The sequence below is a fragment of the Emydura macquarii genome, unplaced genomic scaffold, assembly GCF_026122565.2.
Source record: "Emydura macquarii macquarii isolate MOO-44397 ecotype Brisbane River unplaced genomic scaffold, CSIRO-AGI_Emac_v2 contig_3258, whole genome shotgun sequence".
NCBI lineage: Eukaryota > Metazoa > Chordata > Testudines > Chelidae > Emydura > Emydura macquarii.
In genome coordinates this window covers 633-24,277 of record NW_027133395.1, presented here as the reverse complement: position 1 = coordinate 24,277, position 23,645 = coordinate 633, and the positions used below count along the sequence as shown (strand labels likewise).

The following is a 23,645-nucleotide window of genomic DNA, read 5'->3' as shown; positions in this document are numbered from 1 at the left end:
AGGGGGGCCCTTATCACTGTGCTGGATAGCAGTTCCCAGGTTACTCTTGGCTGGCACCAGCTGAGTTCCATGTGTCATTGCCACAAACAGCAGGGCCGAGCTGCATTTTACTCTTTTTACTTGTATTCTCACTGTTCTGATCAGAGGCGGCTGGGACCTGCTGTTGGTGGGCAGAGGGCACGGTTCAAAGGCACGCACACGCTCTGCTTTCAGCTGCCCCTCCCTGCAGCTCCCACAGCAAAGTGTTCGCTTCTCCGTCTCCCCGGGGTCGCAGCTTGCAGCCTGCTCCAGGAGCTGCTGGACAGGGCGGGGGCCTGCCCAGCAAACACTGGCACTGCACGGTCACCTGACCCTTCATGCGCCCACCCTGGGTCGCCTCTGATTCTTATCATTGGTATTTTGGTAGGACCTACAGACGGGAACTCAGATGTGGGCCCCTTTCTGCTGGGTGTTGTGCGGACACATAGTAAGAGACTGTCACTGTCTGAAATGGATACACATTAAACCTATGAGAGAGACAAAGGATTTAATGATCCCTGTTTAACAGATGGGGAAACTGAGGCACAAAGCAATTCAGTGAGTTACTCAAGGTCAAATAGGGAATCTTCCACAGAACATGTACATGAACCCAGATCTCCTGTGTCCCATACCTTTGTCTTAGCCACAAATAATGCTTTGCAAATAATCCCCATTGGATCTTTAAATGTAGGTGTGTTGAGCTGATACAGTTCTCAGTTACTAAACCCTATAGCCACCTGCTCTCCCTCCTCCGCCCTCTGCAGCCATCCAGTGCCCAGCGCCTGCAGGTCAATGCAGCTTTCCCATTGTCCATCCGAAGTTACAGTCGCTTTTAGAGTCAATGTCCACAGCTGTGCACCTCTCTTCCATTCCAAGTTCTCTTTTCTCAGTCGCCCTCTTCTGGGTTTGTGACTCTTTGGAAATTGATTTCCTGGACAACGACAAAGAAATAACAGAGAAAATTCAGGCTGAGCCCCGGCCGTGCAAAGGGGAGCTGCAGTGCGGGGAATGGTGCAAACAATTCAGGAGGGGCGCTCCTCCCTCAGTCAGAGCTGTTTTTAACTCCGGGATGTTGTGGTAGTGTGGACTGTCCTGCAGGGAAAAGGGCAGGCAGCATGGCTCACATTATCTGCCTCGGGTGCCTTTCCTTCATTTATCTTAATTTTTTTTCATTTATGGGCAAAAACCCACTTCCTAAGAGCTGATGACAATTCACAAAAAATATTAATTTTCTCTTGTAGAAGGCCATTAGAGGGTAATGGGCACTGCACTCACACCAGTGAGAGACAGAGCCTGCCCCGGAGAGCTTACAAGAGAAATGGGTGGGAGAAAAGAGTGATTTGTACCACAGTGCATCAGGTGGAGAACTGAGCCCCAGAGAGATTGTCACCTGTCCAGCTTCTAATAACACACTTCCACTTTAGGTTTGAAATTTCAAAGGGGCCTGAAGTGAACTAATTTTCTAATTACTGCAGACTTTTAACTTTCTTGGGCCCTTTGGCAACTCCAACCTCAAAGTCCAACTCTTTTTCCTTTCATATTCTTGTTGTTTCCTTAAATTTCACTTTTTATTTGCCAGTCTCAGAAATGGGTCCAGTCCTCTCCACACACTGGTTTCCAGCTTTATTTTTAATTTGCACACCAAGAACAAGCACAGGCAACTTAAAGACAAGTTGCAATAAAACAGCTGTGGGTGGGAAACAAGAAAAAAATATGCATTTGAGTCCCAGGTTTAGGTGTCATAGACATTGCATGTTACTCAAAACTCATGTGCAACAGATGCAGAAGACACAATACATACGTAGCAAAAGCCCAAAACACAGTGCAGGTGATGAGTGTAAAGTTCTCACCTCCATTAAATCTCCTATTAGCTTTTTTCTTCCTTTTTCTTTATCTTTATCTCTCTGTCTGAGCAGAGGGTAAAATTTACAAAATCTCCCAAATGACTTAGGAGAGTCAGTCTTATTTCCAAAAGCCATTAAGGAGCCCAGTTCTCACTGACATTCAGTGAGACATAGGCTCCCAACGGCCAGATTTTCAAAGGTTCAGACAGGCACATAGTGGGATTTTCAAATGGATCCTGGTGTTTAGGCCCAGATTTTTGTTACAGTTCAGGGCAACCGCACCTGCATTTTCCCCTTATGGTCCAGCAAGGGCCAACGCTCTCAGCTCCCAGCTCCCTGGCCTTTGCCTTTCTTGGGTGGATACCCACATCTCTCTCTTTGCTGACTGGGGTCTTTCCAGGCTGAACAGTTCCCTCCACTGTGTTTTTCCCTCAAAGGATTCTCTGCCTGAGCAGCCCTGCTTTGCTTCTCCCCTCAGAAGTGGTGCACTGTGTAATTACCTCAGGTACAACTTACCACACAGTTTCAATGCACACGCAGGGAGTTGAAGGCTGCTATCAAATCCCTCCTCATGCTTCTGTTCTACAGATTAAGCTAGCCCTCAGTCTAACTTCATAAGTCATGTGCCCCAGCACCCTAAGCATTTTCATTCCCTCTGCTGGACTCTCTCCAATTTGTCCACATCCACATTAAAAAAAACAAACTTTCCTCTAAGCTTATAAGAACTTTTTTAACTTTAAGAATAACTGAAATGTACTAATATCCAGAAACTGAACTGTGCACCAACATTGGGTGGACCAGCATTAAATAGTAATACAGCAGGTGACAGCCTGAGGATGGTAACCCTAGTCCGTTAGTTCAAAAAGTCACTTTTCTTGCCTTTCCCCTTGCAAACTGAAGCACAGAGTCAGAGAGAGCCAAAGACTGGCCAATGAATTTTTCAAGCAATAAAATGGCAATCGATGTCAGTCTCTCGCTGGCCATCATCAGTCGAAGATATGTTTTAATGAGCCTGAAATGCGAAAAGCTGTGTTTACCAAACGTGACTCTGACCAGCAGCGTGAGCAGAATCCTCAAAGCTACCCACATGTTAGGAAAAGTGTCTTTCAGCTCTGCATCAGGAATGAATGGGAGAACTTGGAGTGGAGAATGCTTCCCGTGTGGCAAAATGTGACAGATGTCCAATTCGACACGCAGGTCCTTGTCATTGACATCCGAGCATTCCGCATGTGTCACTGTCCGGTGAAGGTCCATGCAATGGTTCAAGAACATCAACCCAAGCCCGGTGCCTTTCAAGCCTGGCACTCCACGTAGTCGTCTGGGTCGCCTGCACCTAAATCCGTCCCTGGTAGCAGGTCTCCAAGCAGGCCAGGTTCCCTAGGAAGAAATACACGGGGGTGTGCAGGTGCTGATCATTCTCAACTAGCACCACAATGAGGAAGTTCCTAAGCAGACTCATGATGTAGATCACTATAAACAGCAAGAACAGAAGGGTCTGTTGGTAAATTGGAGAGGGTAAAGAGAATAGCCATGAGAACGATTGTTCTTCTGCGCCAAGAAGTGGGACGCGTCAATAAATGAAACAACATCCAGAGTTCTCTTTACAGGTGGTGGGTTTCTGCATCAATGGATATTTTCCTTGGATGATGAGATAATGAAATAGCAGGCTGTGATTTGAAAGGGGCTTAAGGAGGTTAGGCACTTAACTGTTATTGAAATTCCATGATCTAGTTATAGGGCCATTCACTAAAGTGTAGATTTAGGTTATGGAACTTAATTGACACTCCTATAGTAAATGTACATTTATCCTCTCCAAATTGTGATGAGATCAGAATATCAATAATCTATATCAGAAGTTAAAATTCATGGATTCAAATGCCAGAAGGGACCATTATGATCTTCTAGTCTGACTTCCTATATAGATAGACTATTGAACTTCCATACAAAAAGGCTTCCCTGTCTGGGGAGATTACATTTTTAGGCTCATGGGATCTTCGTTTTAGATATTATCAAATTATATGGATTACATATGTCCCAAAATTTCACTTTTTTATTATTGCATTGCAGAACATGACAAACACAGGCTGGAGAAATCAACATCCATCACCGAATTCATCCTCCTGTGATTCAGGGAGCTGCAGACCCTTCTGATCTTCCTGTTTCTAGTGACCTACATCATGACTCTGGCTCATCCTCATTACATCCTCATTACATCCTCATTACAGTGCTAGTTGAGGCGCACCCCCATCTACTTCTTCCTGGTGAACTTGTCCTGCTTGGAGACCTGCTTCCAGGGCCGGATTTAGGGGCAGGTGACCCAGGCGAGCACTTGGAGTGCCAGGCTTGGGGGGACTGGGTTTGGGTTGCTGTTCTGGAGCCATTGTACAGACCTTCTCTGGATGCTTACACATGGGGAATGTTCGGAAATCAGTGGTGAAGAGCTCTGTGTCAAGCTGGACAACATCTGTCACATTTTGCCACGCAGGAAGCATTCTCCACTCCAAGTTCTCCAACTCATTGATGATGCAGAGCTGAAGGACACTTTTCTTAATGTTTGGTAGCTTTGAGGATTCTGCTCACACTGCCAGTCACAGTCGCGAGTGGTGAGAATCTCACCACTTTTTGAATCTCAGGCTCATTAGAACAAATCTTCGACTGATGATGGCCAACAAGAGATACTTGAAAATGCCATTGGCCAGTCTTTGGATCTCTCTGACTCTGGGCTTCAGTTCACAAGGGCAAAGGCAAGAAAAGTGACCTTTTGAACTAGGGTTGACATCTGAAGGCTGTCACCTACTGTAACACTATTTAATACTGGTCCACTGAATGTTGGGTGCACAGTTCAGTTTCTTAATGTTTGTACATTTCAGTTATTCTTAACATTAAAAAGTTCCTCTAAACTTAGAAGAAACATTTTTTTTAATTGCTAACATACATGGTACGAATAAATACAGATTTTAGTGTGCAAATGTATTGTCTTATAAGACAGGGATCAATCCTTCATGCAAATCGTGCATCAAAGCTGTGAAATGAGCTACAAATTCAGTAAAAATAAGGTATTCAAAAGTTTAACAACTGAAGAGAGGGGAGGTGCCGAAGATGCTCCTCACTTAGGGTGCCATTTAATCGAGGGCCAGCCCTGCCTGCTACATCTCCACCATCCTACCCAGGCTGCTGGCCAGTTTCCTGGCCGGGGGCAGAACTATTTCTGTCAGTGGCTGCATCATGTATTTTTCTTTCTTTGGTTCCCTAGCATCCACAGAATGTTATCTCCTTCCTGTGATGTCTCCTGATCAGTACTTAGTAGTGTGTAAACCACTACACTATGGATCATTTATGAATGGCAGATTTTGCCTCCAGCTAGCAGCTGGATTTTGGATAAGTGGATGTGTGTTTATTAGCATAATTGTAGCAGTAAGGGTTCAAAGAGCTTCTCCATGAAAATGACCATTTCTTTTGTGATTTCACGCCACAGGTGAAAATGTTTTGCAGTGGCAGCCAGGTGTTGGAACTTGTGGGTTTCATACTCTGCTCTATATCCATACTCCCCCTGTTTCTGCTAACCTTCATCTCCTATGGTTTTATTATATCTGCCACCCTGAGAACCCCTTCCACCATTGGGAGGCAAATGGCATTTTCACCAGCTCCTCTTGCTTCATTGTGGTTACAGTATTTTGAGGGACAATAACGATTGTCCATATCTTACCAAACATCAATGCACTGCAGGAGCTGAACAAGATGTTCTCTGTCTTCTACACAGTCTAGACCCCCATGGTCACACCCCCCCCCATACACAGCCTGAGGAAAAAGAGGAGAAAAGTGTCTGAAAATTTACACCTTCAAAAAACCCTAGAACATGTTTTCTAACTTTGCAGAGCAGTGATCTCATACAGCAGGTAGCAGAAAGGCGATTCCTCTGGGTGTGGGAGGTTGGTTGCATCAGGGCAGTTTGTAAGGTCTGCACAGAAAACACAGCGCTAACTCCCTAGGCTCAGCCCTTCAGAGGTGGAATAAAGGGAGATGAAGCCTGCCATGGAGAAGGATACAAATACGAGGAGACCTCTTCCCTTTGTGGTTGGAGAGGGAAGAGCATGTTCGAACACAGAATGTGGCAGCTGCCCTTCCATTCAGGTAGATGCAGGTTTCTTGCTGAGAAGATCCAGATGCTGAAGACTGATGAGAAACAAGAACCACAGCTGAGGAACCTGAATCCTAGTCACCAAACCCTGAGAAATAAGAGCTGATCACTTCAAGATTGAGCCGTCTGGGTAAGCTTCCTAGAGCACCTTTGAAAAAGGGGCATGAACGTGATTTGTGAATATTAGCGAGACAAGGTGGGGAGGTGATATCTTTGATTGGACCAACTTCCATTGGTGAGAGAGACAAGTGTCTGAGCTACACAGAGCTCTTCTGCAACTCGGCGATGGACAGACTTCACTTGTAATAATAAAAGAGATGCCGAGGCTCAAGCAATGTTTTTTACATTCAGAGCTGATGTGGCAAGCCCAGAGCGGCTGGGGCTATGAACTGCCAAGTCTATAGGTGCTGGGGCTCAGCCGTGGCTCAAAGTAAGCACTGGCGATAGGTACTCAGAGCCTCATAGCTATGAACAGAGAGTTTAGCATTAATAATTAGCACGTGTTGTAAGGGACCATTCAAGATGAAGTGGCCCTTTAACACACCTGCAGTCAGAGGATAAAAAGGGGGCATTTAGTGGGTTACAGATTGTTGTAATAAGCCATGAATGCAGTGTCTTTATTAAGACCCTGGTTTTAGTGTCTACCAAAGTTATGAATTTAAACTCCCAGGTTTGCCTTTCAAAAGCGTTGCTCAGGTTTCTTTTGAGGATCAGGATGGACGGGTCTGACACAAAGCAATTGCTGTGTGAAAAGTGTGCACCCACTTGTGATAGGGTGTTTCTCTCTTTTATCCTTTCCCTTCGTGCATTCATTCGAGGGCATTGGGATTGTCTGGTTTCACCCACACGGTTGTCACTGGGCATTGGATGAGGTACCCCACAAGTTTTGCTAGGCATGTGGTGTATTGGGGGATGTCTCAATCATTGTAGCAGTGGAGATAAGTCAGCACGGTTTGCCTCTGCTGTTCTGGCAAGGTGTGTTGCCACTTTGCGTTGATGTGTCCTGATCTTTAGGGAGCTCAGAGGCTCAGAGTTCATGGGCAACATCTTTTTTCTCTAGTCCCTGTCTGTTTCCTTGTTTTTCACAATTGTGATGGTGCTCAGAGGGTCCCTCCATGGTTAGAGTTGCAGATCAAGCCTGGTTTTGCCCCTTTCTAAAATCCACCCTTGGAAGAGCTGTATTTTGTTACTGCTACATAGCTAGTTTCAGGAATTCTCATCCGAAACAGAAAAGGCTTTGCCAGTCCCTCAACATGTCATCTTCATCACTGTTATCACATGAACTAGGGCAGGTTTGACTCCATTTCATACTTTATGACATAAACTGATCACTTTGTGAGAGGGCAACAGTAATTATTCCTCTTCCTATAGGACACTAAAACGCTGAACATGCCAACATCTGTTATCAGATTACTTTCCATTGTCTTCTGAGAGAAGATCAGCGCCTCAGTATACTAGACTCAATCGAAATCTCAGTCCAGGATTTTAGCTACCATATTTATTAATTTAGATTCTTCCCGAGACACACCATGATTCTGGTCACTGCCATGTGTGGAACGCTGCCTTTAAGCATTGTTATTGAGCTCCAGTATGTCACTAGAAGGGCTATGATAGGAGAGAAAGAAGTGGTCTGATCTCTCATGTCAGTACTTGGGCTACCAAAGACGTAGTATTTATTGCTCTGATATGACAGACGTGGTCTGCAGGGATATGAATGCTCTGTTCTCAGATTGAAAATCCTGGCACTATGCTCTGAAGTTTACATTTAGCCTTAAAATTTCAGCCGGTGACCAGGAGAGGGAGAGGAATTTATGAACATGTATGGAATTAATTTGAAACACTTGATTATCTTTCACCTCTACCCCCTCCCGATTCGATAGCACCATTTGTTTTATTGTTCCTAGATTCAACCCATGGCTAACACGGACTGGGGAAACCAAACAGCTATAATGGAATTCATCCTCCTGGGATTTGGGGATCTCCCTGACCTGCACATTTCTCTCTTCCTGATATTTCTAGTGAGCTACATCGCAACTGTGGCCGGGAACACCCTCATCACGGTGCTAGTTGTGGCTGACCGGCACCTGCACACCCCTATGTACTTCTTCCTGGGGAACTTGTCCTGCCTGGAGATCTGCTACACCTCCACCATCCTGCCCAAGGTGCTGGCCAGTCTCCTGACTGGGGACAGAACCATCTCAAGTTAATGGCTGCATGACACAACTGTACTTCTTTGCCGTTCTGGCAGCTACGGAATGCTATCTCCTAGTGGTGATGTCTTACGATAGGTATTTAGCGATATGTAAACCCCTGCGCTATTCAGCTCTTATGAACACCCGGTTTTGTCTCCAGTTGGCTGCTGGGACATGGTTAAACAGCTGTTTGGCTATTACCATCTTTATATTGTACATGTCCCAGTTCATATTCTGTGGTCCGAATGAAATTGACCATTTCTTTTGTGACCCCATCACACTGATAAAACTCTCCTGTGGAGACACACGCCTGATAGTAGTGTTTGATTTCATCCTAGCCTGTGTATTCACCCTGCCTCCATTCCTGCTAACCCTGACGTCCTACGCGTGTATCATCGCCACCATCCTGAGAATCCCTTCCGCCACTGGGAGGCAGAAGGCCTTTTCCACCTGCTCCTCTCATCTCACTGTGGTGACAGTTTTCTATGGGACCCTAATGAGTGACTACATGCTACTGCCTCTCGACACACTGAGAGGCCTAAAGAAAGTGCTCTCTGTTTGCTACACGGTCCTAACCCCCCTGGTGAACCCCCTCATCTACAGCCTGGGAAACAGAGAGGTCAGGGAAGCCTTGAGCAAAGCAGTCAGCCAATATGTGGCGTTCCCAAAAAATTGCAGAGACTTCTTATCATAACTTAGGCTGAGGTTTTCAAAGCTGCCTGGGTGATTTAGGCAAAATGCCTCCATTGAAATTAAGTTGCAAACGCCCGTTGAATATCTCAGCAGTGATGTGAAAAATCAGTCGTGATGCTCTGCATGGAGTTACCGAGGCAGAGGGTTCATAGTCCTTGTAACAAAGCATACAGGAAAGTGAGGTTGTGGACAGCGCTAACAGCCTGTCATTCTCAGCAGTGATACATAGAGGATGATGGTATTTTTCTCTGAGGTCTCCAAACATTCACCCTGGGTGAGGCGTGTGTATTGCATCTGAAAATGTGCAGAGTTGAGATGTTGTGTGTAAGGCACAAACGCCACTAAATATCAACGCAAATCCCTGTGCACGTCCACTGTTGTTCATTGTTTCTCTGTGTTAGACAATAAAATCTGATAATCAAATTCCGACAACCTGCTACAAATAAAACACAATGGGGACAGATTTGTAAGGTTTGTTGTTCCAGATCATTTCTTCTGCCCCCAAGGACACAAAGGAGAATCCAGCCGGAGCTGGGGTCAGTGTTGTCTATCTAGAGGGGAAGGAGCAGTGAGGGAGGCAGCCATAACCATTTTCCCATCATGGAATTTTTAAGTAGGCACTGGTCAGAGGGGAGACAAAGTTTTCAGCAATTTTTTAGTCTCATTTTTGATAACAAAGGTTTTGACAATAAAAATAGGAAGTCCTAGTGCAGCCTGTGCGGGGACGTAAACCTGGGACATCTGTCACCCCTGAAATTGTACCTCTTGCCATCCCCACCATATCCCCCCTGCAAACCAGCTAGTTCCACTGCATTCCCACAGGTCAGATGTAAACAGCCGGGCCCCAGCAATGACCTTCGCCAGAACAGCTTTATAGCTCTGATCTGGGATAAGCCCAGCTGGGACTGGCTCCAGCGAAGCAGCAGCACCAGGCCCACTGGGCCTTCAGGTGCAGGGGGCATGGGCAGACTCAGAGGTGCAAGGAGATGCACACATGTAGAACCCACCAATGCTGTTCTTGGGGGGCCCATCAATGATCACCACGAAAGGACTCAGCGTGTGGCACTGCAGGGCGGAAGCTGCTCTGCTGCTGCCAACTGCACAGAGCGGCACTGCACCATCAGCCCCAGGTGCCTTAGAGAGCTCTGCTCCACGCAGGGCCCCTCCTCAGGGAGTGAGGCAACCCATGGCCGGAGGAAGCAGCTACCTCCTACCAAGGGGCAGAACTCCCGTGGGGTCAAATACGGCAGCGCTGGCTCAGTGACTGGAGCACGTCAGGGCTTGGCGAGAGGTGGGAGAGCTGGGCGCCAGTGAGAACTGAAGGGCTCCAACTCTGTGGACGGGATTTCCCACGGAGCCCAGTGGAGTCAGGCACCCAAATCCCTTGGAATCTCAGCTTGGAGAGCCACTGGGCTTCTGTCACTCTAGGTCCAGTCTGTGCATTTCAATTGGAAAGAGCGCCCACAGCCACAGACCTACACTGGACTGACAGGAGACCCCTGTTCACCTTCCAGAGCCGCTGCTGCTGCAGTGTCTGCTGTCACCATTGGGCTGGTGTGTGCGGTTGTTCCCAGTGGCTCTAATTTGGCCCAGCGCACACCCAGCAGTGGGTGAGAAATGAGGAAAGATGGGATTGTGCTGTCTTGCGTCACTGGAGGGCAGAGGAATGGGACAAGTGTGGCCCTGCTGCATGAAGGCCGATGGAGAGCCGCTGAAATGGAAGGGCCAAAAAGGAGGAGTTATGCTGCCAAAGGAGCAAGAGAGGGCAGTGGAAGGGGGTGAAGCTGTATAACAGTGTACAAGTGGTAAGGAAGAGAGAAGGTCCCTATGCTATGGATAACTGTGGATCGTAGCCGACATTAAGGACTGAGAAATGGGAAGTTACACTCAATAGTGGCCACCTGATGGCACAAGAGAGTCAAGAATTGGAAGGAGGCAGCTGGAGTGAAAAGAAGAATCCACTTGAGGCGAGTCAAGGGTACAAAGAGGATAACAGAAATCGACAGTAGGGCCACCAGCATGTGGAGTAAATGGGAGGAGGTCAGGTGTACTGGTCAGTGACTGACAGATTCCTGTAGCCAATGAAATAATGGAAAAGGGCAGGGTGACACACTGTACCCCATGTACACCCTTATGGTGTGATTTGTGTATTGTCTGATGCAAAGTGGGCCAGGTGAGGTGTTCCTGGAATGCTCATGGCATCCTGAACATCATTGTTGTGGTAGCGTGTTCCCTGCAGTGTCACACATGTGCACAGATATGAAACTCTGCTGTGTCATATCCCCAAAGGTGTGTCTCATGTGGCTTGAACAGATGCAGACAAACACAAAGCTGTGTTTCCACATCCCGCAGAGGCCTGCATACTGGCCTAAGCACCTGTGAGCACTTTGGCCAAGTTGAAGAAATCATGCCCCTTGCCGGACAGGGCCGATGACTTGACCCCAGGGGGTTTGGGGGAAACTTGTTAAAAGGTGAGGCATATTTGTTTCTTGGTTCTGTCTCCTTTGGAATCCATCTTCTGAGCAACACCAAAGACTGAGAATCTATCCACAAGGAGGGGGCCCTGGTTGCAAGAGGCATCAATATCTGCCTGTGTGGTAAGCTGAATACAGCCTGACATATTATTCTTAGGTTAAGATGCGAGTTATCTTTTAGTTAACTAGTTCCAGAGGGGTAGCTGTGTTAGTCTGTATACAGCAAAATCAATGAGAGTTCTGTAGCACTTTAAAGACTAACAAATTTAATTTCAGCAGGCAGTGAAGTGGGCTGGAGCCCACGAAAGCTCATGCCTGCTGAAATTAAATTTGTTAGTCTTTAAAGTGCTACAGAACTCTCGTTTTTTTTTTTAGTTAATTCTGATTAACTCCTTGACTTATTAATAATCTGACTTAGATTCACTTAGAATCCTGCTGCAGTCAATAAACGTCTTTGTTTGTTTTATCTAAAGCAGTGCATGTGGATTGAGTGTGTGCAGAGACCTCACTTAGAATGACAGAGCTGGTGCATATCGAGTTCTTTGATAAATTGATGGACAAGTGTAAATGATCTTACAGGGTGCAGCACTGAACCTGCAAGACAGTAGTTCCTGCGGTTGCTTCTGGGATCGGGGGTGTTTGCTGGGGGTCTATCCCATGAGTGGCTGGCCAGAAGCGCTCCTTCATTAGGTGAGGGACCGATTACATGCAGGAGGCTGGGTGTGGGCCGACCCAGGAGTGGGTGGTTCACACAGCAAAGTGGGGTAAGTCGGGGCCTAAGACTGAAGAATTGGGGTGACACAGCTACACACCAGTTGGATTGCAGGGAGGGAACATCACAGGCAGTAATATTACAAGATGCCCACTAGGTGGCAGCCAATTGTAAGTATGAGATGGGGCAGGTATTTTCTTCAATGCCCATTAGATGGCAGCATATAGGGACTATTAATTGAGGGGAAGTGCAAGTACATGGCAGCACTTTGGACAGGGATCTCTCAAAAATGTAAGCTGGTATTTAAGCATGAGCTAAATGTTTTCCCTGCAGAATCATTAGACTTAAAGAAAAAAAGATGCAATTATACAAGGAGCTATGCAAGTCCAACTGGCATTCTTAGCGCCAAAGCTGTGGAGACACAAAATTAACCAAGTGGTAGAAAGGCTGAAGTGGAACCTATTAAAAAGTGTGAAGACACCAGAGGATGTAAAGATGGGGAAGCATTTACATTTTGTAAATCAAGGGGGAGGACCATATTCCAAACTAAGATACGGCAGCTGCTCGTCCCTTCAAGTAGATAGAGGTCTCTTTACTGAAAAAACAACGAGAGTTCTGTGGCACTTTAAAGACTAACAAATTTAGTATTTGCAGGCATAAGCTTTTGAGAGACTTCAGCTCTCTTCTTCAGAAGTCTTTCGAAAGCTTATGCTTGCAAATATTAAATTTGTTAGTTTTTAAAGTGCCACAGAACTCTCGTTGTTTTTGCTGTATACAGACTAACATGGCTACCCCTCTGGAACATCTCTTAATGAGAAGATCCAGTTTCTGCAGAATGATGAAAGGTAAGAACCTCTCTGGAACCTGAGTCCTGTCTCCCAAAACTGAGCAATAGGAGTTCATCAGCTCAAGCTTGAACTGTCCTGCAGATAGAGGTGAGCTCTCAATCCCAAACTGCTACTACTTTGCATTTATATATCACCTTCCAAACAGGGGTATCAAACTGTTTTAGCAGTGGTGGGTTAGCAAATTAACCTTCCCCTTTTGTGAAAAATGTAGGAAATATCTGTATTCTTTTCTGTGATGGTCATGTATCTGTATCTTTGTCACTAGTGTAGGAGAGGAAAGAGTTAAAAGCTGGACAAATGGTCAGGCCTAAGTTACAGGGAATGGGATCATGGCACGGGTAAACCATGTTTCTTCTAATTGGTAAGAATTTTAGTTAGAGTCTGTTATCTTTTTCATCTTTTCCTCCCTTCCTGGCCATCTGTGCTGGGAATGAGGTTAATAAAATACCTATTGCTATTTCTGTGCAAGGCCTTGGTGGGAAGAAAACATTATCTTCCTTTCCCCCCAGCATACCTTTACTTCAAAGAATGTTAGTGTAAAATGTATAGGTTTTAAGGTGAGATGCCTGACCTCTGTATGGTAATCCTGTAAACAACAAACAGGGGCGAGTATAATTATATTCATTATGTAGTTGTTAATATTCATTTTATAGGTGTCAGTGTAACCAAATAATGGTTTATGGGGAGTTGCTGGAAATGTATACATTTACATACTGTTATGGATAAAAGAATTGTAAAGTAACCCCCTTGCTGCTCACTCGTGGTGTCGAGGTGGAATGAGCAGGCAATAACAGGTTCCGTCTCCCCAGTCTGCCCCCGGGACAGCCTTTCTGGTTATTTCTAACAACTTGGTGATTGTTGAAAGGTACAAGGGTTATACCTTACAGGAACAAACAATGCCTAGAGCAGAACTCGGTGCCCTGGTGATCAGTGGGAAAAATACCAGGAATCCGGTGTGTGGAAAATCCCTCTGACATCCTCTGAGGAAACACGTAAACCAAGGAAGTCAGGGTCTAGATCTCTTCTCAAACACCCCAGGAACCTTTGGGCAGGAACTCTGAATGAATGGACTTTGGAGTGAGTAAAGAGACAGCCTGTGGCTACAGTGGTTAATGTGGTGCTTGGATATATAAACAGTGTAATGTGGAGTAGGAGCAGAGAGGTTATTTTACCTCTGCAATTGGGGCTGGTGCAACCACTGCTGGAATCCAGTCTCCAGTCCTGTTGTTCACAGTTGACAGAGGAGACTGAGAAATCTCTTTCAGCAAAGAGTCTCAAAGATGATTAGAGGATTAGAAAACATCAGCAATAGACTTGAGAAGCTCAATCTATTGGGTTAAGGGGGGAATTGATCACAGTCTCTAAGTATCTAGGGCTCTTCAACCTAATGGAGAAAGGTCCAACATGATCCAGTGGCTGGAAGTTGAAGCTAGACAAATTTGTACTGGAAATACGGCACAGTTTTTTAATCAGTGAGGGTAATTAATTGTTGGAACAATTTACAAACGGTTCTGGTGGATTCGCTAACATTAGCCATTTTTAAATCAAAATTGGATATTTTTTCTGAAGGATCTACTCTGGTTCAAAGAGGAATTAATTCAGGAAAGCTTTGTTTCCTGTGTTACACAGTGGTTCAGACTAGGTGATACCAGGGGCCCTTTTGGCCTTGGAATCTATGAATCTGTCTAATTGTACAACTGGGATGCCTGGGTTAAGTGGAAATTGCTTTAACTGTCACAGAACCGCTATGGTTTGGTAAAACAGTATGCACAGAGGAGTTTAGTGTTTTAACCTTGTTTCCCTCTGCTAGTTACGTTTCCATGGAGCAAGCAACTACACTTGTTTGTGAAGAAGACATCCTGAATCACTGGAGCTTCACATTGGTCACAAACTCACAGAGAAGATTCACAGCAGGGGACAAATCCAGCTGTAGCTGTTGGAGGTAAATAAGTCTGGTGACACAGTGGGCAGTAAAATAAAAGTTATTAACTGTCCTACCAATATTGTTTGGGATTTACAAAGTGCCTGAATGGATGTAGGAGCCCTACTCATCCAGAGGAGCTGGGCGCCTGACTCCCTTAAAGTGCTATTAAAGTCTCAGCCTCAACAGTCGAAGAATTCGTGTGACAGGGAGTGAATTCCCAGCACAATTTTAAAAACATTTGTAGCTTCCACAACTTATATAGAATCATAGAAGATGAGGGTCAGAAGGGACCTCAGGAGGTCATCTAGTGCAGCCCCCTGCTCAAAGCAGGACCAACCCCATTCCAGTGCTTCACCATCCTCGTAGTGAAAAAGATTTTCCTAATATCCAACCTAGACCTCCCCCACTGCAACTTGAGACCATTGCTCCTAGTTCTGTCATCTGCCACCACTGAGACAAATCTAGCTCCATCCTTCCTGGAATCCCCTTCAGGTAGTAGAAGGCCACTATCAAATCTCTTCTGCAGACTAAACAAGCCCAGTTCCCTTAGCCTTTCTTCATAAGTCATGTGCCTCAGTCCTCTAATCATTGAATGAAAAGCATTTTCAAAACTTATTAATATTTGCTATGGTTGGCAAATCTGGCTACATCTGTTGGGCATTTTGGACATTTTGGAAGTGTGCAATAGGGTGAAAGACTCGTAGACGTATGTTCGTAGATTTATACATTGGAAGGCAACAAAGGACCATTTGATGCTCTAGTCTGACCTCCAAGACCGGATTTGTTGATTGAGTGACAGATTGTTATGTTTTATACAAAAACATCAGGTTTTCCTCTGTAATGGTAGCCCGTCTTTGGACAGACTTTGTCATGAGAAGAGATATGAGACTTTATGAACCAAATTCTGTCTGTCAAAATGGCGATCCATTACTGTGGTCTCTCAGAACCATCAATACTTTTCTTTCTCTGATTAGAGATAGGCCGACGTTTTGTTAAATCTGCTGCATAAACCATGACTATAATATATCTAGAGAGTCACTATGCAAGCCAGCTCCATTTCTTCAACTCCATTATTGAACCCTGGGCTTCCTTCTTCCCAGCTTTATGAAATTCTTTGCTGCATTACAGCTTAAGTCTGTTTTCTCCAATCATCTTCAAGAGGTATTTTTCTCAGCTTTGGTTTTTATTCTTCCTAGATACACACCATGGCAAACACAGAAGGGGGAAATCAAACCGTTATCACAGAATTCATCCTCCTGGGATTCGGAAATCTCCATGAGCTTCAGATCCTTCTCTTCCTGCTGTTTCTAGTGCTCTACATTGTGACCATGATCGGGAACATCCTCATCGTTGTGCTAGCTGTGGCTAATTGGCACCTTCACACGCCCACGTACTTCTTCCTGGGGAACCTGTCCTGTTTGGAGACTTGCTACACCTCCACCATCCTGCCGAGGATGCTGGCCAGTCTCCTGACAGGAGACAGCCATTTCTGTCAGTGGTTGTATGACAGTTTTATTGTGTTGTTTCCTTTGCAGGTGCAGAGTGCTCTCTGTTAGCAGTGATGTCCTACAGGGAGTACTTGGCAATCTACAAACGGCTGCACTACTCAGCCCTCATGAATGGCAGGTCCTGCCTGCAGCTAGCGGCTGGGTCTTGGCTGACTGGATTTCTGGCTATGATGATACTAATATTTCCTATGCTACAATTAACTTTCTGCAGCCCCAATGAAATCGACCATTTCTACTGTGAGTCCACAGAAATAATAAATCACTACTGCAGTGACCCCGAGCAGATAGAGCTTGGTGTTGCCACTGTGGCTGCTATATTCACCTTGGCCCCATTTGTATTAACCATGATTTCCTACATGTGTTCATCATCACCATCCTGAGAATCCCTCTACCGCCAGAAGGCAAAGAGCCTTTTCCACCTGCTCCTCTCACCTCATCGTGGTGACAATTTTTTATGGGGCTATAATGATTCTCTACATGCTACCAAAACCCAGCATACTAAGACACCTAAACAAATTACTCTCTGTCTTCTACACAGTTCTGACTCCTATGGTCAATCCCTTCATGTACAGCCTGAGAAATAGAGAGATGAAGAAGACTATAAGAAAAATTGTCAGTAAATGTCTCGATTTTACAAGAATTCAGAAATCACAGGGGCTTTTTTTCTTATTGTATTAAGAGAAAATGTTGAGCTGCAGAGCTGATTCATTGTTTGATAAAGACAGACCCTGTGGGGTCCCTTGTTCTGGACAGATGTTTGAGAATGCATCGCAGTAGTGTTGGAGGATCTGCAAATATCTGAAATGGTAAGCTCAATCAATGCTAGGATCTTTATATTCAAGATAAAACTGAACTGTATTATGCCTGTTTCAAGTTAGGAAATTCCATGCACTAAATCCAAGTGAGACTAAACGATAAAAGAAAAATTTAAGATCAGATTTTCCAAGGATCCTAAGTGGATTAGGTGTCCACATTTCAATGGGATTATGTTGCCAAACTTCCTTAGGTCCCTTGACAATTCCAGATGAATGACAAAACATTTGAAAGTATATATTTATGTGGGTGATTCAATGACTGGAATCCGCCCACTTGGGACACCAAGATTTTTCACAATACTCAGAATTTTCATAGCCTGTTGTATGTTCAAGGGTACGAAATGGTCAATTTACGTCATTCTATCTAGCTACATTACATGGTCCCCATCAATATACTAACTGAGTGCCCCAGAGTAATTAATAAAGGGACACCTCAAGAAAAATAGCTTATCAACATCGAGATCAATTATATGAATTTGAAGAAATTGGGGACCCCATTTCTTGATAAATTTGTATACAGAATGCCAAAATAATGCTAGACTTTCATTCCACCTGACCTCTGCTTTCATCCTTGCACTTCTCACCCACATTCACCATCTTTTCTTTTCTCACAGCTTGTGTCTTTTCTGTAGTATTGTTACCCCTACCCTAAGGTGTAATATCCTCTGATTTTGTATTGTCTAGTCTTGCAGCTTTGACAAGTTGTAAAGTTGTGTGATTGCATCATTTGATTGGCTATCCTGTGAAATTTGTGGTACTGGATACCATGTATGTGCTGTAACAATTTTTACTCTTTGTTCCTTGATGAAAATTAATAAGAAATGAATCACAAAAATAAAATGACAGGACACCTCATTATGAGGATGCACAAAGCAGATTAAATGAACATGCCCAAATAAGCACAGAAAGTCCATGGTTGAACTGGGAATTCAACTTCGATGTCTCTACATCATGGTCCAGAATCCTATCATTACACCATCCATCCACCGCAGAAAGGATGCAGCTCCCCGCCCCATTCCATTGCTTAACCTACTACACCTTCTACAGGCCATAAAATACTGACCCACAGACAGAAGGTGAGGACTGAGAAACAGGCATTTATGCAATATAAATGCCTCTGAATGAAAAATAAGGCAACTGATGACTAAGGGGATTCTGTCCTATACAATGGCTACCTCCGGTGACGCGTGAGAGGTGGGGAAGGGGCGGTTGTACTGTATAATGGGCACTAGGGACAGCAGAGGGTGGGGTGGGGGAGGGTTGGCTTTACTGTATAATGGGCATTTGAAATTGAAAGAGGAATCAGCACCAGAATCGCTGCAGTCAGAATAAAACTGAGCTGAATTTGCCTCACTGAATGGGGGAAGATGAGATTTCTGTGCAGGTCACACACTAAAACCAAGTTAGAATGTCAATTATCACCTTAGGGCCAGACCAACAGAGGGACTTAGGTGCTACAAGGCCTAACTTGCTGTGCCTCGCCAACCAGTGAGCATCCAGTGTTGCATTCAGCATCCAGGCTGCCTAAGCAACATATGGGGACGATTACGTGACCACGAAGGGACCCAAAGAAGCCAGGCTGCTGAGTGTGAAGTTGTCTATGTGAGCCCATAGGAAATGCCAGTTAGATGCCCATGGCCTAAACCCCGTCCCGCTCACACAACCAGACGGCTGTCTCTGCTCTCGGTTTTCTTCTGCGAGTGCCCAGGGGAACACACTCAGGGTGTTAGAGACCCAGGTTCAATTCCCCTCTGTTCTGAATGTGGAGTAGGGAGTTGACTTTAGGTTCCCCCAATGAGATGAGTGTCTTAGCTGCTGGCCTGCAGACTCACCCTTGCTGGCCCAGCCACATTTAATTATTCTATACAATGGACCAACATCAACAGGAGATGCGGTGGAGGGCCCACATCTCAATTTCCTAGAAGACAGTGGTTAGGGCGTCCCCTCCCCCGAGATGTGGGAAACCCCAGTTCAAAGGCCTGCTCTGGCTTTTGCTGGTGGGATGTTGAACCTGTGTCTCTGGGTGAGTGCCCTAATCATTGGGCTCAAGGCCATAACTAAACCCCCTCCCCCAGCCATTTTGTGGGGGCATCATCATGCTCTGAGCAGGCCTACCAAATCGAGTCCCACAGCCGACACTCAGGGAAACACCTGGTGAGAGCCTCCCGGTGGGGGGAGAGGTGAATTAGGTGCCTGGGTGCCCAGACTGAATCAGCTCTGCTTATGGTCACGGGCAGGACCGTAGGCAAATATGATGCAAATTCATGAATAGTTTTGCTGCCCTGAAAAAAGTTCAGCTCTACCCCTGGGCCATGAGTGACTCTGTCTGCCCAGGGAATTAGCTGTCTACACAGACGTTGTGAGAGAGGGACTGTGCAGAGTGTTTGCTCCCACTCTGCTTGACGGCGCTGGCTATAATTTAAATGAGTTCAGTACTGGTGGGTGGGTTGTTTGTGGGGACTGTTGGACTGACCCTGGGAACCACGGGAGAAGAGAGGACTCTGGGGCTGAGGAATGCTCCCAGCAGGTCTCTCTCTAGTGAAGAAGCCTGATGGACACCCATCGGCTCCTGCAGTGCAGAGGCAGGTCTGTCAGTGTGACGGGGCTTTCTACTGTCTAACCGGCTGGTCGGCTTTGTAGCCGCACCTTTCCCACTACTGACGCTGTGTTGCCACCTGCAGCCGTTACACAATGCAGACACTTCGGTGACATCCCCTCTGTATCTGGAGCCCTCTCATGGGTCGTTATTCAACCCATAAACCTTTTCCTTGCTTCCCTGACACCAGCGCCTGGGGCAGAAGGCATTCATCTAAAGGGAACCTGCCTTACCCCTCTCATCCCCAGGTCCACATCTGTCTCCTGTGGCTCCCAGGTGCAGTCCCCACAAATATCCCCCCCCCCCAATACTACACTCATTTAGGCAATATCCAGGTCCATCTAGGAGAGTGGAGAGCAACTTTCCCATGCAGTCCTTCTCCCGCAGGGTCCACGTAGATGAATTACTCATTGTTATGTGCAGTGTCATCATAGCCATGCCGGTCCTAGGATGGGGAGAGACAAAGTGAGTGATTGGACCAACTTCTGTTAGCGAGGGAGACCAGCTTTCACCAACAGAAGTTGGTCTAATAAAAGATATGACCTCACCCACCTTGTCTCATTTAATTACCAAGGCAGACAGAGTCATTTATGGCCCAGGGGTGGAATTCGGAGACCTTTTTTCAGTGAATAGTACGTCTGTCAAACTATTCACAGATGTGGGTCAAATTTGGTGAATAGTTTTGGCCAAAACTCCTCAAAACCTGAACAAAAGATTGGAAATGTCTTAAATGTTGTTCAGAATTCACACTGAAAGGGTTTCATTCATCCCCAATGGCATTTTTTTCAGTGAGAAAAAACAGGAAAAAATCCTCATTTGGGTGAGAAACGGATCTATTTATTGTTCGGTTTGGCAGTGACACTCCCGCGAGCACCCAGGGTTGTGAGGTGCCTCGCTACCACCTGCCCTCAGCATGGGGCAGCCTGGTCGGGACCAGCCAAGGTTCAGCTCTGCAACTCCACTGGCCTGAGAGGCACAAGCACTTTCTTCTAGGCCTCCACAGGCCCCACTCTCTCTCTAGAGGTTGCAAGAGGCACATGCCAGCCCTCGAGCCCGCTGAGCATCCCCCTGGTGTGTCCAGCCCTGACCCACTGGACACTCATGGTGTCTACAGAGTTGCTGCTTCTAAAGAAACAGTGCACCCACCTTCCCAGTTCCACCTCTGAGCACCGCTCCCCTTGCCGTACAGCTCTTAAAGGTGTGTAGAGTGAAAAAAATATAAGTTTATTTAACAAAATAAAAGTGATAGCAAGCAGAGCTCTTGGAAACAAATGGTTACATATTAAATAAAATCATAACACACCTCCTGGAGCACAGACTGACTTTACAAGACACTCATGTCTGTAGAATATTGCTCATCCAAAATCCTTGCAGCGCATCACAACGAGGCTGGCTAGGGCCCTCCTTTCATGAGACAAACACACCACACCATTGGCTTGTCTCCCTCCTGCTGTTTTGTTTCTTCCTGCAGATTTTCTGTCTTGTGGATTTTCCAGTGTTATTTTGACACAGCTCAATACACAAATAGGCCTCCTCTGTGAGGTGTACATTACTCAGATGGCCAGACAGGGAGAGACGTATCTTATCTGAAAGGAACATTTCCAAGGTGAGTCACCTTCTTGTGCCCTGTCTTAACTCCAAGGTTTTGAGAACATAATCCCCGGTACAGACACATCGCGTCTCAGATATTATCTGTGCACACATTTCACAGTGATTATGGTGAGCATTTGTCTACTGGCTCTCGGTAGAGGCCTCATGTGCCTCCCTCTGGTGAACCCAACCCAAGAGATCCCTGTAAAACTCTACGCACCCCTGTGCCGTCTGCTAGTTGGCAGAGGTCCCTGGGTCACATTAGCCACCATGCTGAGCAGTACAAGGCAGGTTAAGACCAGGGATAAAATTTTCAAAAGTGCCTAAGAGTCAGTTTTGTAAAGTATTTAGAAATCAGTGGGATTTTCAGAAGCACCTACGTGCCTAAATCCATTTGTGGGGTGCTGGGTGCCTAGATATTTTTGAAAATCCCATTAGGCACCAAAGTACCTTTAAAAATCTGGCCCTAAATGACAGGAGCCTAGCCCCACTTTGAAGAGTGACACAGATCCATTGCCTTTCAATGAGATTTGTGTTCCTAAGCCACTTGTGAGTGTGGGCTTTAGTGGCCAACATCCGTCTAGTTTCCATTTCCTATTGGCTAGCTTAGACGGCTCCTCACCTCTTCACTTCTCTGGATATCTTTCTTAGCTACCCGAGGGCTGGTCTACGCTAGAGTTTGGTCAACAAAAGTCAACTTTCATCAACAAACTGGAGGAGGTGGAAGTGTATACACTGCAACGCTTCTCCCATAGACACAACTCTCCTGCTTTGCCGACAACAGAAAACCACCTCGAGGAGAGGCGTAGAGCTTTTTGCGGAAAAGTCATACCGACAAAGTGTCAGTGTAGACCCTGCACTTGGTTATGTCACCATAAATGGTCTCCAGGAGGAGTCTCACAAGGCCCATCCTGACCGCTCTGGTCAGTAGTTCGAACTCCACTGCCCAGAACCCAGGTACACAGGCATGCACCCCTTCCCCTTTAAAGTCCCGGGACATTTTTAAATTCCACTTCCTGTTTGCTTGGCATGGAGAGCTCACATAGCAGCTGGCCATGGAGGCTCGAGGTAGCAAATGCTCTCCCGCTTGGTGCACATCAAAGCTGTTGGAACTGCCATGTCTGTGAGGCGAGGAGGCTGTGCAGTGCCAGCTCTGCTCCAGCCGTACAAACTTTGATACCTACAGTCAGATTTATAAAAGCCTTTTGGAGAAGGGCTATGAACAGTACACACATCCATGCCATGCGAAGATCAAGGAGATGAGGCAGGTGTACCAGAAAGCTAGTTAGTCAAACTGTCACTCTGGTATTGCGCTGAAGACTGGCCGCTTCTACAAAGTGTTGTCTGCCATCCTCGGCGGTGACCAACCTCCACCACCAAGATCCCCATGGATACTTCAGTGGGGCTGGAGAGAGAGGACTCAACTCTGAGGACAAATTTGGAGATGAGGAGGTCGAGTTGAAGGACCAGATGGGACAGGCAACAGGGTCATCCAGTGCCATGGGGAGCTAGGATCTCTTCTTGACACCAGAGGGTTCGAGACAGTCCCAACACTCCGTCTCTGGCGCGCATGATGCAGGACAGGGGACCTCTGGTAAGTGATCTCTTTGAGTTGATGCTGTTTGGTTATATGAGGTAGAGCTGTCCTTTGCTTTGTTATATTCTACAAGTGGGTGAAGGGATAGACATGTACAAGACTAGCTGTGTTGGCATGTGCTTCACATTCCCCTGTGCAGCTAGGCAGTCTGGTGGAAAAGTGTGTTAATGTACACTGAGATTTCATGGGAATCCTCCAGAGAGATCTCTAGGAAACTTTCCTGGAGGTACTCTCCAATCCTCTGCCGAAGGTTCCTTGGCAGAGCTGTTTTGTTCCTTCCTCCATTGAAGGAAACTTTCCCATGCCATTCAGCAATGACTTGTGCAGGGTCCAAAGCAGCAGACAGGCAAGCAGCATATGGACCCAGTCTGAGGCCACTCACATGCAGGAGATGCATCCTTGCATCTTTGCTTAGGCTCAGGGGTGAGATATCGATTTCTATGACTCCAACCTGTGGAAAATGGTGTCAGAATTTACAATTTTGTCCCTACTCACCTGCAGTGATCCCCTTAGAAAACCACAAAGACCCTTTTTCCCATCTGAAGCGCAATTCCCTTCCCACTCCCTGGGATGAACTCACCATGTTTGGGGCCTTCACCAAGCTGTGTGCTTGACAGGGGACAGTGAGAAAGAGGTGTATTTTACTATAATGATTTGATGCTGTGAGTACACCAACAATCATGCTTCTATTCATTG

The 23,645-nt window shown here is 46.0% G+C and overlaps 1 protein-coding gene and 1 pseudogene across 1 annotated transcript; both read left to right on the top strand.

Moving 5' to 3' along the window:
• The first annotated feature begins 7,913 nt into the window (after nt 1-7,913).
• Nucleotides 7,914-8,891, top strand: LOC137142855 (olfactory receptor 6N1-like; annotated as a pseudogene).
• Nucleotides 8,892-16,048: 7,157 nt separating this feature from the next.
• On the top strand, nt 16,049-17,029 carry LOC137142858 (olfactory receptor 10A7-like). The gene is given in 4 exon segments (XM_067532328.1): nt 16,049-16,334; nt 16,379-16,711; nt 16,714-16,731; nt 16,734-17,029. Coding segments are annotated over 4 exon segments (933 nt in total).
• Nucleotides 17,030-23,645: the final 6,616 nt, after the last annotated feature.